This window comes from Grus americana, chromosome 2, assembly GCF_028858705.1.
Source record: "Grus americana isolate bGruAme1 chromosome 2, bGruAme1.mat, whole genome shotgun sequence".
Taxonomy (NCBI): Eukaryota; Metazoa; Chordata; class Aves; order Gruiformes; family Gruidae; genus Grus; species Grus americana.
In genome coordinates, this window is record NC_072853.1 from 55,476,698 (window position 1) to 55,489,664 (window position 12,967).

The following is a 12,967-nucleotide window of genomic DNA, read 5'->3' on the forward strand; positions in this document are numbered from 1 at the left end:
TGAGGGGAGACCTTATTGCTCTCTACAACTACCTGAAAGGAGGTTGTAGCCAGGTGGGTGTCAGTATCTTCTCCCAAGTAACAAGTGAGGACAAGAGGAAATGGCCTCAAGTTGTGCCAAGGGAGGTTTAGGTTGGATATTTGGAAAAATTTCTTCACCGAAAGGGTTGTCAAGCACTGAACAGGCTGCCCAGGGAAGTGGTTGAGTCACCACCCCTGGAGGTATTTAAAACATGCGTAGGTGTGGTGCTTAGGGGCATGGTTTAGTGGTGGACTTGGCAGTGCTAAGTTAATGGTTGGACTCAATGATCTTAAAGGTCTTTTCAACCTAAATTATTCTATGATTCTATGTAGTAGACAGCAATTTAATTGTGTCATTTTTTATACCTTTATGTTACTGCACTTAGAAAAAAAGCAATGTTCTGGATAGCGTCACCCAATTCTGTGTACATCAGGAAAAATAAATCAGAAAAAAATGTCACTAAAGCAAATCTCTGGCATTCCTGGGTTTGGAGTTGTATGGCATATCAGACACACATAACAAGAGGCACTGTTCGTACAGAGTCAACCTAAGGTTTTTTTGGTTAATTGCATGGAGAGACAGGTTAAGTTTCTCTGTCTGTTCCATCTGATCAGTGGGGCATGTGCTTACATCACTGCAATAAACATTTGATTAAAGTGAATGGGACTTGATGTTACTGTATTTAATTGGGTTTTTTTCTGTCTGAAACAAAGTTTTAAGTTTACGTGAAAATTTGACACGCTTTAGTCCTTAGCTGCATAGACTCCAGTCTTTTTTTAACCAAGAAATAAAAACATATTAGCTTCTATTAAGCTAAGAGTTACTAGCATTCTCCGTGGGCTAACGCTGCATTTATTATCACGCTCTTACATTATAGCATTCACAATGGAATAACCGCTGGTTTTAATGTATCATTTCATTATGTGGCTGCCTCCACGTAATAAATTACACAAGTACCATGAATAGAGTTTGTTAAAAGAAAGAACAATCAACAGTGAGACTGCACAACTCATAGCTCTTTTAATTATGCTACATCCCTGAAACAATGCCAAGGCTTGTTTAGGAGTTCCAGCTGTGCCGAGCACTTCAACAGTGTTTGCAGCTTTATCTCACACAACCAGGTGTTCCTAACACGGGGGGTTTCTTTATTAAATGAAAAACCTGGCAAAACATAGAGCCTCTGTTGTAGTCTTTCAGGATAAAGCAACTAATAATTCACAGCTAATAGCTACCATCAAATTATGTGGAGAGAGAGAACAAAGAATTTAGTAACAGGAATACATAGAGCCAAAGATATGTTTCATCCCCACATTTAAAAGTTTGCTAGACTGGTACATGATGTAAAGATAGTATCATTAAAGAAGAATAACAGGTAATCTAGTAGTGCTGAGGGTGAAGAACTCTGTAACTGTAATCCAAATGTTTTCAGATTGCCATCAGTCCATGTTCCTACTCACAAACCACAAATGCAAACGCAAACATACCTCTCCATGTTCCAGGGGAACTAGTCTGGAATAATAGGAGGTGCAGATCACTTCATCATCTCTCTTGTAAGTTGGCGGCCCAATTCTTGGCGTAATATTATAACGAGTTAAACATTCGGTATCACTAATTGCATAGTACTGCCATGGTCTGAACTCTGTGCCATCTATGGAGCGTTCCAAAATCCAGTTTCCAGGTCGTGGAGCATTAGCAGCTTTGATGATGACATATGCAACTTGAAAGACCTAAAAAACAATGCAACAAGAAAATTTTAACACTTCATTATGCTGTAAAAGACTACTAGAAGCCAATTTGGGTACTAAATTCAAATTTTAAAAGCAGTATATGGTTTGCCTGGGGAGAGGGTAAAATTTGGTACAGTGCCTCTGGATAAAATTTTTGCACAAACTTTTGACAGAAGGCCAGTCTAATCTTTTACTAAGACAAATTTGTATCTTTTTTTTTGTCAAAACTCGGAACATTAAAACAAAGCATTTATTTATGTAACTAAAAAAGACTAAATGTATTCACTGTTAATGTAATAGCTGAAATCTATAACCACGCTGTACATTTCAGGATTACTTGGGTATAACATTTTTTCTATGGGACATGCTATTTAGCTTTGCTGAACCACTGAAGAGTTTAAAAAAGTGGGTTAGTTTGGGTTTGTTTTATGGGGTGGGTTTTTTTCAAAACAGCTGCAGCCCAAACATCTCCTTGTTTCGCATTTTAGCTGGGAGTTTTAACCCTCTCAGTAACAGCATTTCTGATAAGCTTTTTACACCCTGTATTAAAAACTTTGTGCATTCCATTTCCATTCTGTGTTAAAATTATTTAGGCAGAAGACTATTTACACTGCTGAAAACAGAGACAAATAAGATGAATGTGACAAATATAAGCACGATAACCTTATTTAAGAACAGTAGCTCTTTTAAGACGTGTATTCTCTAAGCTACACAGGTATCTCCACTATTATTTTTTTCAAAAATCCTGGGTCCAAAGCAAAATCCCCATCCACATGACAGCATTTCTGTGAGTAGGCAGGGCAGTAATTAAGTTTATATCACTTTTTAAATGTCCTTGTCATGGCAGCTAGAAAAGCTGCACAGGCCCCCAACCAGCTACAGCATTAGCCACTAAACACTGAAGTGCACTTACTGCAAAGCTACTATCTTCTTCCTTACCTAATATCTACTACATCACCTCACTTAAAAAGGCTGTCTTTGTAAATTGATAAGACTTCTGCATAGGAGTTTAATGTTTTACATGCACTATAGTATCAAGCCACATCTACATGAAAGAAAAATGCCATAATACTCAACCATCTCAGAGCTATATATTCTCACTTCAGCAGACTGTCTGGTCCGCTGGTATAATCATCACAATTCCTGTCTGCATGTACAATATTAATACTGTGTTGAGATCCAATTTGGCCACAATCAGTTCGTTCAGACTTTTTTTTTTTTTTTTTTTTGCAATACAGATTAAAGCCAGAGCAAGAATAGCCCTTGCCACATAAAAGCAGATTTTGATTTGTCAAATGGGGAAATTAACACACAGAGATAAATAGTAACTGCATCGTGTGTGCAATTCAGGAAACTACTTTTGAAGCAAAACAATCTGTAAGTGAACAGAGCTTTGCTTAGAAGATCTTGCAGACATGAGAAGAAAAAAAAATTGGTGATATTTATCTTCAAATGACTTACTAGATTTAATACCTTATAAAAAGTCAAACAATCTCAGTTTTGATTAAAATCAGATGTAACTTAAAACATGATATTCATTTGATCTGATTTTCTTTTCAGGCACTCCAGTTTTATACTTTGAGACATCAAGCACATATAAAGGGAACATTTCCAGCTGTTTCAATAAATATAAAAATTTACACAAACTGAGGATTTTGTCTTCTGACTTATATGAAACTTCAGCAATGCACGCAGAAGTAAACAAAAAGAGAAGTCAGCTCACTGTTTAGTCACAGCCTTACAGTCTTACAAAGAAAATTTCTCTGGGGTCTGTGAATCCTCCGTTGTCCAAATTTCATCAAAGTTAAGTGAATACCAAGAATTACAATCCAGCTTCCATAAAGAGAAAAGCCCCTTTTAAATAAAATTTGCATCATGCCAACAAGCTCCAACTGAAAAAAAATGCTAAAATACATGCTTTTAAAGGGAAAAGAACAGAATTTGGGCAGACTCCCAAATCAAGCAACTGCATTCCCTACATAAAACCTGTATTTCATTGAGTCAGTTACCAGGAGTTGAGTTATATTCCTGTTTCGCACTGGGTTATGCACAGGCAGAATCTGGGGTATCATCATTTCAGACATTAGTATACGACAAGAGTCACTTGTATGGGTATTTTTTCCATCACAGAAGAGAACTGCAGAAAACTATTAAAACTAGGGAAGTTTTATTGACTGAGCTTAGGAACTGCTATTTATCTCCAAGTTCCTTTGAAGCCAACCATCTCTCTCAAATGCATAAAAGATGCAAGACTGGAACCCCGATTTTTTTCCAATGCCATGGTAGAAAATTTTCCTCAAAAACTCTTATGTGTCTTTTATTCATTTATTTTTCCTCTCTGCTCGCTGTCATCAACTAAACTACTTCCCTACTTATTACACAGTTGGCTGAACCACAAATGATCTACTTTTGATTACATCGAGATTTTTCAAGACCCATTATAGTCTGCAGCTGATGTAGCTAGTTTTAAATCCAGTTCCAACTAGTAACAATGAGCTACCCTTCATCACAAACTAACTGCAGCCATTGCTGCAGAAATAAAAGATATTCATGAGAGTATGCAAGTTAAATTTATTTTAAATATCAAGTTTCTTGGTGAGGGGGAAGTGAAGGGAAAAGCCATTGAAAGATAAAAATTTTGACAGCAACTGTGCACATATTCAATGCACTACTCAATAAATTAAATCTTTTCAAGTCAACATTTTTCCAGAAAAACAGCAACCATGTTTGGTACTCAAGACACCTAGGGATTGATTTTTTCCTGCATGCCTATAGTTCACCAACAGCTGAAATGAAGATATTTCACACTGTGAACCCAAAAGAGGCATTCAAAAATCAGTGAATGATTCTATAAACATTTAAGTATGCACAGTGTAGAAAAACATTTCCTTCTTTTCCCCTGGATCCTCTCAACTCTCTTCCACTTACATACATAGCCCATAGGTACCCAAAAATACTTTATAGGTAAATTCACAGGATAATGAATATCAGCAACACCAGGAAAATTTGTTACTCCCTGAAATAATATAGGTTAAATATAGAAACAAAAGGATTTTGTATAAATGTTCCTGCAGTCAAGAAATCATAAGACAACCTATCAGTATGAGTTATATTCTCAAGGATTATGCTCCCAAGGAAGGGAATGAAGCTGGCAGGAAAGGATTAAGGTGTTCCCACAGTGTTTGCAGATGAAGATGTTTTAAGGAATGTCAGTAGGTAGGGGTTTTGCAGACCTCATATCCCACAGCCTCTGCAACATAAACTGGACCTGAACCAGGAACTCCATGCAATGCAAGCTGATTTTCCAACATCCTTTCAGCACTTCTTTACAGATTTTTACTTTTATAAATTCTTCAAGTTTGAACATCACTGAAGGCAATTTCTTACCACTTTCCACATCCATTCAGTGTCCACCAACCAGCCACATGATAAACTTGAGCTGTGTGGCAAGAGCTAATGATTTGTACACTTTAATTTGAGTGTATAGCTTTCCCAGAACTCATTTCCTGATTGAGCTACAAGGGTAAAAAGGACAAGTCAAAGCAAGTTAGCAACTCCCAAGCAGCCATAGATTAAAAGTGTTATTTTACAGGCATTTCAGTCCCAACTGTAAAGACCAGCCAAATAAACTTGTACTGAAGAACCTCTTCTTCATAGCAGCAATACCAACATAACAAGTCACTTCTGCTTTATTTAGCCTTTTAATGACCTTATTTCCCTGAACGCAGATCCAGCAACACCCAGTGCATTATTCTTGAAACAGATTTACAAATGAACCCTTCTCGCCATTCATCAGGAAGTTTTGCATATTTTTTTTGCTCAAGACTGTAAACTCAGCCAGCTGTGGCCACGCAGCAGACGCTAGCCAAAAGTCCCCATTTCAAAGGGGATGGTCAGTGCTCTACAACCCACACAGATACATGCCCTGGCAAGTACTGTTTTCCTGGTAGTCTTTTTGGATAAAGAATCCCAGTTATACATTTCAATTTACACAAACGGAGACAAGGGAAGATTCTGTCTTTTCACATCTATGAGTACTTGAGCCCCAGAGTCCAAAAGTGAAAAGTTAAAGGGAAAGATGAGTCCCAACACATTTTCCTCCTAATTTTCAGAAATGTTTAACCTATTAAGAACAGAGGTATCAACTGCTACTTCAAATCTACACCCCAATTCAAATCCAAACTCTACCTGATCTTGAAAAAAACTGAAAGGAGGATACGATTTTAGGATCTCAGGATTGCTTTCAGTGTTCTATTGTGGTGGGTTGACCCTGGCTGGTGGCCAGGTGCCCACCAGAGCCGCTCTCTCACTCCCCTCATTCACTAAACAGGGGAGAAAAGGCATAACGAAGTGCTTGTAGGTCAAGATAAGGACAGGGAGAGATCACTCACTAATTGTTGTCACGAGCAAAACAGACCAAACTTAGAGAGGGAATTCATCTAATTTATTACTAGGCAAAACAGAGTAGAGGAATGAGAAATGAAATCAACTCTTAAAACACCTCCCCCCACCCCTCCCATCTTCCTGGGCTCAACTTCACTCCCGGCTTCAACCTTCCCCCCCTCAGCAGCACAGGGGGACAGGGAATGGGGGTTACGGTCAGTTCATCACACGGTGTTTCTGCCGCTTCTTCATCCTCAGGGGGAGGACTCCTCTCATCGTTCCCCTGCTCCAGCATGGAGTCCCTCTCACGGGGTGCAGACCTTCAGGAGCAAACTGCTCCAGCGTGGGGTCCCCCACGGGGTCACAAGTCCTGCCAGCAAACCTGCCCTGGCGTGGGCTCCCCTCTGCACGGGTCCACCGGTCCGGCCAGGAACTTGCTCCAGCGTGGGCTTCCCACGGGCCGCAGCCTCCTTCAGGTGCCTCCACCTGCTCCGGCGTGGGGTCCTCCAGGGGCTGCAGGTGGAATCGCTACACCCCCTCATCCTTCCTCCATGGGCTGCAGGGGGACAGCCTGCTTCACCATGGTCTTCACCACGGGCTGCAGGGGGATCTCTGCTCCGGCACCTGGAGCACCTCCTCCCCCTCCATCTGCACTGACCTTGGTGTCTGCAGAGTTTCTTACATCTTCTCACTCCTCTCTCCGGCTGCAAAAGCTCTCCCTCTCTAAGTGTTTTTCTTCTTCTTAAATATGTTATCACAGAGGCGCTGATTGGCTTGGCCTTGGCCAGCGGCGGGCCCGTCTTAGAGCCGGCTGGCATTGGCTCTATCAGACACAGGGGGAGTTTCTAGCAGCTTCTCGCAGAAGCCACCCCTGTAGCCCCCCCACTACCAAAACCTTGCCACGCAAACCCAACACATCTATTGAATACGTTATTGAAATCAAACTGGCATAACATAAACCATACAAAGCAGAAGACTGCAAAATGAACAAGCCTGGAGGAATGCAGGGCTCTTGGCAGACTGGTTGCTCCTAGTTTTACAAATTCAGCTAAATCTTTCCTTCAGGATGAGTAAAGAAAGGGAATCTAAAAAACAGCTAAGTATGTTTTTTCAAAATAGCATGACAAGTCCTGTGGTGAAAACGTTTCTTTCAACCAACGTTATTCCACATTTTAAAGGCAACTGCAAAATCCATTCTGTTCAGTGCTGTCAACACATATAAACCTAGTTACCAGAAAAGCCTCTTTTTCTCATATTTCATTTTACTGTTTACTGTCCAAAAAATCTAAAATTAATCTGTGCAAACTCTCAAAGAGTAGAAGACTACATGAAGGGATATTCTGAGTATCAGCCTATATTGTTCACAGAAATGTCTTTTTAAGGGATAAAGATGGCTTCAGGCTCTTATTAGAGACTGTGAGACCTAGTAATTGCTTGCGACATTTTGCTCTGAAGAATCTGTTACATTAAAATTGCAAAATAAACTAAATCCAGTATAATTTCTAGTCTCCTGAATTATCTTTTCTTTAAGGCTTTGATTCATTATGTGCAACCATTGTTTTGGAATAGAAGGAAAAATCTATTCTTGTGTATTGCAAGAATGCACAGATGAGCACCCTGAATCTTGCATCATCAGTTTTACTAAGCCATGAAAGACTCTTAAGGAAGCTTGCCACACACGATAAATTAACATTGGTCCAGTAAAGTCAACAAAATAATATCTTTTTACATCAGCAAAGGATTTGTCCTTACAGAAATCTCTTCTTACCAATTGATTTCAAGATAAAAGCTCTGTACAAATCATATTATTTACAGTCTTTTTTATTTTTTAATAGCAAAAACTAGAAATTACTCTTACATCAGCCTCTGAGTAGTAATACAAACTCATGAAATATTCATGAGCTATGTCCTAATCAGAAGTGGAGATGTTTTCTCAACTTGATACTATAGGTCTTCCAAGAACAACTGATCTTGCTTTACAATTCAAGAACTTTGTGATATACAAATTTGTGCCTTTCTGCTATGCCTAGTACAAAGTACCCTTAAATTCCTTTAAAAGTCTGAAGCATGGTAATAAAATCGAGGAAAGTATTCTTCATTTAGTGGCATGACAGAGAAATATTTTAAAGCTGGCCCAAGCACACTACTGCTGACATTTATAATAGTCAGCATTTACTTTAACTCATTATAATTTCACAAAGTAGCTGTCCAGAGGAGTCAAACTCAGGCAAAAATGCTGGTTTTATCTAAAACTGCTGCTGCACATTTTGTTTCCGTAGAATTGCCAGTGTAGGAAGTGCAAGGTCATAAATCAAATCTTGGTATCTTGTACATCAATACTACACCTCATTGCTAAACTCCTGTTTCCCCAGTTCTGGATCTCTGCCATACATTTAATGGAAAGGGGAAAAAGAGAAAGAGAGAGAGAAAGAGAGACAGAAAGAGAGAGAAAGAGAGAGAAAGAGAGAAAAGGAAAGACTACCATATATCTAGGTCCTGGAAAGACTGAAACGCACACCAGAATACACGCACCTAGTTGTTATGATCCACGTGATCTAAAAAATCATGATGTACACACTGGCTAGCCTTACAAAATGCTTAGCACTAGTTACAAATAGCACAGACCCTGCAAAGGAAAAAGATCAGAACAGCAATTTCGATACTGATTTTATTAGCCAGCCTTCTTTTCTTAACAAGATTCCACCAAACTGCTCTTCAGTCCAGCTGCTTTTAGACTAAATAAACTAAGTGCAAGGTAGAATATTAGATGAAAGAATACCCTCAGCTCCCTTCTTTGAGCCAAGAGATGAATGCAGCCAAATACAGGATACAGGACACAGGCTGTGGCCAGAACTTCACCGAGGGTAAATTGGAATGGAGCCAGTTTTCACCAGCTAAGAAAATCTTCCCCATATTTGCCAGCTAAGACTATGTTCCAGCACTCACCAACATGACTGCTAGATTATATCTCTAAACTCTACATGGGTAACAATCCCGAGAAACAATTCATTCCTCCTACTGCTACAACTTCTGGTAATTACTGAAAAAAACATAAATAATAACCAGATGGTCATTCTTCACATCACAAAAGGGTATGAATATATTCTATATTCTGGCAAGAAAAGTTAAAAGACACATTTTCTTTAACACGTTGACAGGTTTAATGTGTAAAGCTTGAAATGTAAAAAAAAAAAAAAAAAAAAGAACTAATGCTAAAGATAAGCTGTAACATATATAGTTACAGATACTGACTTTCAGTAATACTTTTAGAGGTCCTAAAAGAGTATTTTAACTCATTCTCAAGCAAATTTATGAAGTAAGGAGTTACTAAGGTCCTTTATACACTTTTCTTTTGTGTTTTCTTTACTTGTGCTGACTCACTTAAAGTAAGCACGCCAAGTCAGCTCTAATAACTCACTGACTTCAAGCAATCTCTATTAACCAACTCCTTTCTTACAGAGCAGTAATTTACATTCAGTTTGCATAGCCCTAGATGCCTTCTCTCTCTCAAACTCTCCAAGGAAAACACAGAAGAAAGGCCCCTTGGGGGAAACTTTTCAAATCGAATTAGTGAAACTGAGTGTGTGTCAGGAGAGCAAAGATATGTATTCGGTGAAATATCAACAGCACTAAGGCTGGAGAATAAAAGATTTAGAGTGCAGCTCAGCCGGTCTATTTCCAAAGTGAAGATGTTCTAGGAGGATAAAAACTAAAGCATTCCCTCCTCCTCCATTTTTCCTTCCTGTTTGTCCATTTACAAACCAAACACAAAGCCAACTCTTCAAACAACAAGAAAGTCATATCCAAGCCTTCTGTCCCTGACAAAAGATACCCTGTGATTATTTTCCTAACAGTTCTGCTTTCTAATTAAAGAGCAAACTAGGTGCTTGTTTAACCTATGCTTCATTTTAAAACATCAAAGTTAAACCTTCTGGTTTAACCTTTAAAATAACTTTAAAGCAGGGTCTAGAGATCTTGCAAAAGCTTGTTACCAACTGTACACCTCAAGTACGCATTTCTTAGTAGCAAAGCTTCTTCCAGAGTTTGGAAGCATCCTTGAATTAATAACAGATTGTTGAGCTATGATTTTCAAACATCTTAGGCAGGCCAACACATATATCTGTTCAAAGCAAAACAACAAGAAAAAGCCAAGAAAAATACATTTTCTTCAGAAATTATTTTGTCTTTTCCTGGAGCAGGGTAGGAGACTTCTGATTCTTCCATGCCTAACAGACAAACTAATAAATTAGCAAATGCTCTGTACAGTTTAGCAGCCTCCTGCCTAAGAATGATGAATCCCTCCAAGCTTTGCTGTGAAGTGTCAAAACGGAGGAACCAACTGCCCAGGCAGTTCCAGCCTCCCCAGGTTCAGAAATGACTGTTTTAGAGATATAATCCCTAACTTCAGAACAACTGACAGCAAAAGATACAATACAGAACATTTCTTCACAGTGCTCCTTCCAACAACATGGTGATCAGAATCAGCCAGAAGAGAAGCCCAGAAAGTGATAAATCAGCTTTTCTTTCAGCAACACTAACTTTGCCCCATTTTATGTGTGTTGTGCTTTCTAGTCCTGAAGGATATCCCTCAACTGAGGAAAGTCTGTGTTTCCAGGGTTCTGGAGATCCTGCAGTTGAACTTTCTGACATTTTACACTTCAATCTGACCATCACATTGCAATAATAGGTTTACATATGCAAAAATACTGAGAAATTTAAACAAAAGAGTTAAACTTGAGGTCTACTGTGAGATAATTGATCTGACTACAATAATCCTCCAGTCACTTATCTTTCTCTCCTCCTCTGAAACTCAGTATCTTAGTTACAATACCTACGGATCAGGAGAGTTCATATTTGGAAGTATATTGTATTCTGTTTTCTGACAATAAATGTCAAATGTTTCTACTGTGTCCTACTCCAAATAATTTATTCTTTTACTAAGAAACTGTACAATGATCAGATGACAGGCTGAAAGTTATAGTTAATAAACAAACAAATGCATCTTCACATATAAAATCTGCACTTATGACGATACCCTGAAAACACTGTTTGCTGCTTGAAATAAGTCTTTGATAACCTTGCATAATAACTTTCATGAAAGCAAAGGTGGAGGAAAACAATATTGGAGGACTGATGGGGAAAAGACAGCAGGGTCAGGCAGAGGAAGGTTACCAAGACAGAAGGAACACCTACATAAACACTCTCATCCACACATATACAATTGTTACCCTGCCATGAATTACAACCACCTGCGACCTATATGCTTACAAACATAGTCACTTCCAGTCCAGTCTGATAGGAATGAAATCTCCAAGATGCTCTAAAACAATTTAAAAACACATCTGTTTAAACTCAGTTCATATTCGCTTTAACTATCCATGTTTAATTATGTACTGCTAAATATCCTACCATCTAAACACAGAATTGTAATCAATTGCATTGGCTTATATCCTACGTACAACAAATGATGCTCACCTAAATGTTACTCACCTGCCTTAAATCCAAGGTGATGGTGACCCAGTGGTATTGCCTCCCATTCTGAATGCTGGGACTTTGCCACCAGTTATTGGTACCATCAATTGCACTGGAAATTGGGTGCTGCTCTGTTTTAAAGCAAAAAATTGAACATCTCTTGAAAATACAACTCACTGCATTTTCTCTGACCCAGTACATTTATTTCACACTGAGCACAATTTCTTCCCATCATAAAGAAGTATGAAAAAAAGCTGAAATCTGCCCCCAGACAAAAAGGCTGTCATTGGACTCTGTGGTACTTAATGGTAATTTAAGGTGCTCATGCTTTCTATCAGCTCTTTGTTCAAAGGGAGTTTCACTCATGCAGTAGAGAGACTAAAAGTAAAAAGTATTTGACCTCAATACACCCGGTATTCACAGGGAAGGGTCAAACAGAATGACACAAACCCATGAAACCAAAAAAAAGGAAGAATAAAAAAAACCCCACCCCACATAAAACTTGCCTTTGGGATTGGCACTGTGGTGGTCACAGACACGGCACTGGGCATTGCGCAGGGGCCGTCCTGGGACGTGCTCCACCAGTTTGCAGAACATCTCCGGTCCCTTCTCGCCGCAGGTGGCATTGGTGGAGATGTGAGCATTGCTGGCCAGGTTCAAAATGGCGGGGAACAGGCCTTGAAAGAAATAATGATTATCAGCCACATCGTAAGGTGAGCAAAATATAGATACAGGTATGAAACAGGACTCTGAACACATAGAGTTTCCTGACAAGTTTCTAGCTCAGAGTCACAGATACAAAAAATACAATGAAAATAATTTATTTTGTGAAAAGCTTATCATACCACACTGACACCAGCACATCAATCATCATAGCCCGGGGCACTGCAAGCCCTGCTGTCCCTGTCCACTGCCTAGGGCTCCCCCAACCCTCCCCACAGCCCAGGACCCTGTTTCAGCCCCCCCGGGGCTCCCCCCACCCTGCCCATGACCCCATTTCAGTCCCCCCAGGACCATCAGCCCCTGCCCAAGCGACGCCATGGCAGGGCCCCCATGGCCCTTCAAGTAGCCCCCGTGGCTGCAATAGCCCTGTTGTTTCACTCCACTTTTGGACGCTTTATTGATGAGGAACACAAGAGCTAGTAAACTAACTCTTCCAGTTACTAAACCTTCTCTTCACATTGTGAGTTGATCAAAACCAGGAAGACAAGTGGCCGGCTACCAGAAGTGAGGAGGAACTAACTGTACAGCATGCACTCGGCTGGTGTGGAAAATGGCGTTTAAGAGCTCCCTGTGGCAGCAGCACTGCCACCCTGAACAACACACCCGGGGCTTGCAAGTTTTAAGGACTGAACTTTAGACCT

At 39.7% G+C, this 12,967-nt stretch overlaps 1 protein-coding gene across 4 annotated transcripts in view; it reads right to left on the bottom strand.

Annotated features, from left to right (window-relative positions):
* LAMA1 (laminin subunit alpha 1) overlaps positions 1-12,967 on the bottom strand; it is a 110,340-nt gene that overhangs the window by 75,213 nt on the left and 22,160 nt on the right. For all 4 annotated transcript variants that reach the window (XM_054815283.1, XM_054815282.1, XM_054815281.1 and 1 more), the window contains exons 2-4: positions 12,110-12,280; positions 11,622-11,734; positions 1,506-1,748 (exon numbers count right to left, since the gene is read on the bottom strand). In XM_054815283.1, coding sequence (XP_054671258.1) covers positions 1,506-1,748; positions 11,622-11,734; positions 12,110-12,280 — 527 coding nt within the window. The remainder of the gene's footprint in view (positions 1-1,505; positions 1,749-11,621; positions 11,735-12,109; positions 12,281-12,967) is intronic.